The sequence below is a fragment of the Falco peregrinus genome, chromosome 7 (genome assembly GCF_023634155.1).
Source record: "Falco peregrinus isolate bFalPer1 chromosome 7, bFalPer1.pri, whole genome shotgun sequence".
NCBI lineage: Eukaryota > Metazoa > Chordata > Aves > Falconiformes > Falconidae > Falco > Falco peregrinus.
The window spans coordinates 39,149,880-39,155,879 of record NC_073727.1 but is presented as its reverse complement, the minus strand read 5'-3'; the positions used below and the strand labels follow the sequence as shown (position 1 = coordinate 39,155,879).

The 6,000-nt window shown below is 38.4% G+C and overlaps 1 protein-coding gene across 3 annotated transcripts in view; it reads right to left on the bottom strand.

Annotated features, from left to right (window-relative positions):
- Window positions 1-830: 830 nt before the first annotated feature.
- The window catches only part of PEX7 (peroxisomal biogenesis factor 7), a 50,429-nt gene continuing 45,259 nt past the window's right edge, over window positions 831-6,000 (bottom strand). Inside the window, exon 10 of one of the 3 annotated variants that reach the window (XM_055809876.1) lies at window positions 831-3,462. In XM_055809876.1, the coding sequence (XP_055665851.1) occupies window positions 3,394-3,462 (69 nt within the window). In that variant the 3' untranslated portion in view covers window positions 831-3,393. The other 2 variants (XM_055809875.1, XM_055809874.1) reach the window with 2 other exon arrangements.

Below are 6,000 nucleotides of genomic sequence, written 5' to 3'. Positions count from 1 at the left end.
CAGAGAGACACCATTTGAGCTAACACTGCAGTGAAGGAGCTTCCCTCACACCTGCTGTTCTTTTGCCCAGAGACAGTGCTCAGTTCATAAGTTGATTGTTAAAAAATTTTGACCTAGCAGTGGGGCATAGATCGTAGTAATGGATAGCTCTGTGGTTCCTTACAGTAATGAGATGATTATGATGCTTTAACTTTAATCCTCCGATACAAATTACACTCAGTTCTGCATTTCACCTACGAATAATAACATGGGTATGAGAAAAAAACCAAAACAAACCAGTGTGTGGAGCAAACTGATGTCAAATTCCTAAGCACATCATTTTTTTAAATGGTTTCTTGGATGAAAATGGTAAAGATCTATATAAAATGTTTAATGGACAGTTTGCTTTAATCAGGGCCTAATGCAACTATGAAGTATATAGGGGAAGCATTGTGCAGTTACATCCATTCCCCATCACATGACCTTGAGCACATTCAAAACTGAGCAGTACTACTGAAAGGCTTAGTACACCCACGCCTATGCAGCAAAATCTGAGGCCAGCACTGCACTTGGCAGTTCATCACTGACACGTAGTCTGCACAAGCAGACACAACTATTTAAAATAGCTTTCCTTTATCAAAATGCTGACATACAGCTAGGAAAAGTTGCATATAGTCTCTAAAAGTACAAAGGAAAAATGTGACTGTTTCCCAGTATTCATACAAGACATAAACCATGATGATGATAATGATACTCTTTTCTTAAAAGATACTCTCAGTATCTTTCACTGCATTTACTTTTTGACCAATGTTTCTTAATTTGGGAAGTGAACAAAAGAGTGTAGCCAAAGATATTGTGTGCAATTAATTTAATAGCACTGTAGAATTGCAAATCCACTCCTTCAGAACATGAGTAATCAATATATTTCCTGAACCAAGGAGAAATCTATGAGCTCCCGTAAAACAAAATCTTCCACAGAAGCAAGTTTAAAAGGAGAACACTTTACATATTTAAGACTGTTGTTGTTAAAGATCTGTTTCAGTAAATGGAAAAAAAAGAGAAGCTAGTATTATGGTCATAAAATAAAAAGTATTTCTTTACAACAACTATAGCAACCATTCCCTGAGAATTAAGAATCAGCAACAACTTTTTCTGTTACAATGCAGAAATGTTACAGCACGTTCCCTCCATTCAAAGATCAAGCAGGAAGATTAAAGGCCGCAATTTTTATTTACTCTGTGCATCTTCTGGATCCACTCGTTTTTCAAGAGAATTAAATCCAGACACAGCAACCCTCAGCACTGACACTAATCAGGATATGAGGGGAGAGAAGGTAGTTTAGAAAAGGTTTAATCCACATGTTGAGTGTGTGTGGTCAGAATTCCTGCCCCTGCTGTGCTAGGTTTTCTCCATTTGACCTTCCATTGATAGGCTATGGCAGCATTTAGAATGTCCCTCTCCCTCAATCCTTCTCCCCAGAAACATGCATATAAAATACATACTCCCACCAAAATGTTCCACTCACTCAGACAAGTAAGTGGCAATCTAAGCAGAAAAAAAGAGATAAAGCAGAAGGGTGGAGTAACTATTAAAGTTGAAATAATCAATTTTAATGCCTAAAATTAGATTTTATGGTCCACGATATTGCTGAAAGCTGTATGCAGCACAGCTTTATCGTTGCATCATTCCTCAGCACACACAATTAAAGCACAGTAAATATATGGAATTTGGTGCAGCACACTGTCACAAAAAAAACAAAAATCAAAAAAACCCAAAAAACCTACTTCTTCATTCAGCTTGAGAAGATGACATTCTGGAGTCAGTTTGCAGTGACCCAGAAAAATCTTAGATCCTACCAGGTTCCAGATTCTCATGTTGCAGAAGAGGGTTTCTTAGTCTTGCCCTATCACCAAATCAATACAAGCTCATCTCCCTGTGGCTACATGCTCCAAAACAGCACAATCAGTCTTTCCTTGCAACTTGCAGGTCTTAGCTCTTCTGAATTCTTTCACTTCTTCAAAGCATCCAGTAGATCTGGCAGTGTCTGCTGTTGCTTGATATACGAGTGGTACAGCCCAGAAATGCACAGCAATTCATTAACAGAAGACTATGAAAGCCTGACCAGAGATCTGCAAAGACCTGATCTGCAGTCTTTTGATGGTAAAGCTTGTTGATATGGAGTAACAGCAGAAGGGAGACAGCTTTAAGGTAAAATAAAAAAAAGAAAACAAAACACCCAAATCAAAAACCCCAACCCCAAACCCCAAAAGCTAGCAGGAAACCAAGAGAGAAGCCTCACGCAGCTGGATCCCGAAAGAGTATTCAAAGGAGACTGGAGAGGCATAAAACCTGAACATCTCTACTTGCCCCAGAAAAACTCAGATAAAAATACCAGCATGTGGGCTGAGGAGTCAAAGTACTCAACATACCCATAACATGTTTGGCTTATTCTTCTAAGTGCAATAGCTTGCCCACGCTGGATCTGCTTGCTATGCTTATACCATGCAGTTACACTGCACGTATGTAGGTTCAACTGGTCTGGACATCAGCTTTCACTTTGGCCAGGCTGTCAGAGCTCCAGAAACACTGAATATATGGCCACATTCCTCTTCTACCTCTTGGAAAAACTTTCTAAGTGAAAACAGAAGACAAGTCCAATAGGAGAGCTGGTTGCCTGATCTCTAAATCCTGAGGATTGTGATGCAATTGGTGTTGTCTGTATTTCATTTTTTCCTAAGTGTTTTCTCTAATATCAGACTATCTTTCTACATGACTTCATCAACTGTTTTACTCAAGGACATCTAACTGAAAAAACATATTAAACTAATCTTTATTATCTTTGTGAAGTGGCAATCAAAATGGTCAAATGAATCAGCTGGCTATAAAGTATGACATTTACTGTCTATCAAGAGTATTCGTCATATTGCACAAGAACATAATGCAAAGTGAGTCACAGCAAAACATATACATATAAATGCATCCAAGTGGTACAAACCTCAGTTGACTTTACAGTACTTTACAGTGAAAAGATGCTTTTTTCCTCTTCTTTTCTACAGCGACATTATCTCAAAATACACTGCCAGTTACTTTTACTCTTTGTAAGGATCAAGAGGATTCAGGCTTCAGCTCTCATTAGCCAGACAGATCACAAAACTGTGTTGGTGATCCTGCTCTACAGACACCAGCTCGTATCTGCTATGGTAACTCTTCAGCCATTCAGTAGCTGTTGAACGTTTTACTGGTACAGTAAACCAAGCCCTAAAATCTCCACGTGCTTAAGTGCATAACATTCTGTTCAGACAGAGTTTTACCTAAACGGAGACACTAAGATTAGTGACACAGTTGACAATTCAGCACAAGTCTGGTCATGGGGGAAGAGAGAAAGGTTCCTGGTGGGTCCAATCCACTTTTTCTCTAGACAGGAACTGCCAGACACGATGGAGTATAGATCTTGACTAGTTCATCCCAAGCACAGTCCACCACCTACAAAGCAAACAAAATCTATTTAGATCCTTTATATGTGTCATCTCCACAAAACCAGAAGGAACTTACAAGAAATTAATGCATATTGTGGAGTTAATGCTGATTTACAATTCTTCAAAATTATATAATAATGCAATTGGGTTTGGTTTTTAAAGCTTTGTCTTAACTTTACTGAGATGCATAAAAATTAAGAATCTCCTATTTTTCATACTCTCCATGAGGAAAGCGGGGAACCTTTGGGCCTCAAGTGATTGGTCCAAATAGTCTCAAGAATATAACTGAGAATGAAATGAAGGACACACAAAAGTCCAGACCTTGTGGTGTTTCTTCTCTTTGCAGGGTCTCAGGACCCTTTATGACGATAGTTAAACACTTAATGACCAAATCTGAACGACTTTCTCCTATTTCCAGGTATGGGAAATTCTTATACACCTTTTCCTAATGGAGAGCTGAGGAATGGAAAAAGAAATTGACCAAAATGATGGAGAAGTTTCTTGAAGAATTAAGCCAGAACTTCAGTTTCACACAGATAAGCTGTGAGATGACTGTATTGTCTTTTGTTGAGAAGAGAGACTGTCTATTTGCTGAGCGTTGAGAATCGGGGGTAGTGGTATTGCTTCAAGCAGTCCCTAGACCCCAACAGTCTGGTAAGAAGTGATGCCACTTCTGTCAGTGGCACCTTATAAACCCAGCAGCTGATTCCAATATAACTGAAACTTATTTGAATTGCAAGTCCCAAGTTCTATTCTAAATGCAGGCTTGAACCTAAAAATCACAAAACCAGAAGGTTAACCTAATTCTACAGTATTAAAAGATTTTCACAAATAAGATTTCACAGAAGGCAGCTACAGAAAGCTTTAGGTTTGAAAAGCATCTGATAATGCACTTTAGAGTCTGTAACACAGTGAAAGGGTTAACCACACTGACAACTACTCAAGTAGATGACCTGTAATATACATTCACAAAATATTGTGGGAGACAAGAACTAAGGCAAAGGGAAGAAGAAAGAGGAGAGCTAAAGAGAAAAAGCTGATGAGCCCCACAAACATATGCCAGTAAATCTGGCTGAATCCATCTTGCATTATCTTTATGTCCTTTCCAGTTGGGATCACAAAGGATACAGTATTGGATCCTCTGCACAACAAGCTTCCTTCTGCTGCAGACTGCAATTCCTGTTCTCTTCTAGAGCCAGAACGAACAGCTGCACACTAAAAATTTGGAAATCCAACTTCAATATTTGATTTCAGGCTATAATTAGCCCATTTTGTGTTTACTATACTGCGCTATTATTCATTTTTATTGCTTCCTTAGCTGCTTCTACTTAGTTATTTGAAGTGCTTTCCATATACATCTAAATGGATCAAAAAATCTCTTGACAACGTGTCTGCCTATTCATACAACATAATAGAGCTTTGTGTAATATAATGTTCTGCTGCATTGCAGTTCCCCAAATCATACCAAAAAGAAAATCTGAGTTCTCCACTAAACACTGTGTAGAAACTGGCAATCACATAAAAGGACAGGTTTTTTTAATACTCTCTACAGCTCTGGATCAGTATTTGTATTTCTACAGGCAACACTTTCCACTTTCATAAAACCCCAAGAAACAGAGATAACATTCAGAAAAAAATCCCATGGGAATTCCCACCTGTTATCAATGTAATTAGCATCCTTGAAGTAGCCTCTGAACAAATATAGTTACAGAACTGTTTAATCTAGCAACACTAAAAATAAACGGGATATTAAAAGGGAGTTTGAAAAGGACCACTTGCAGTAATTTGCCCAACTCATTGACTTAATGATGGTACATGAAAATGACAACATAACCAGCAAACAAAAGGCAAATAAAAGCTACAGCAAATAACAGTTTATCAAGTTCTCCCGTGCGGCAGGAAGTCTATAATGGAACACTGATACCAGAAACCTTGATGAGAACACACACGCAGAGAACCGCAAACAGATATGTATGGGAAACTGGGACACCACAGCACAGAACAGCATTACAAAATGCAGTAACATTTCCATTTCTCTGTAGTACTTTCTCCAAAATACAGCCAAGACTGTAAGAGAAAGGGGACGACTGTAAGTGAACAGCACAGCAGCCGGCATTAGCTGATGGACAGCTGCTACCTGCCCCTTTGCAGTATCTCATAGATTATCACTGCCCCAGATACAAATGACTAAAATGAACTCTGGCAGAAAGAGAAGTGCCTGTTCATGCAGCTACTGCATCAGTTTGCAAAATGTCTTCTCCTTTCATTTTGCCTTTTTTGTTACGACCTGTCCTATACAATGGTCTTAAGACCATTGTATGCCTTTCCCCATAAAAGGGGAACATAGGATATTGAAAATAAGCGTTTTAAAAGCATCTAGAAATATCAGTTCTCATGTGACATATGACCATTTTAAATATCCACTTTAAAGCACTTTAGCCATGTATTTTTTTAAGAAACAGAATGCTACTTAATTTAAATATTAAAATAGCAGCAGGAATTCCACTGGGATGAGGGCTGATCCAGCACACCACAATAAATAAAT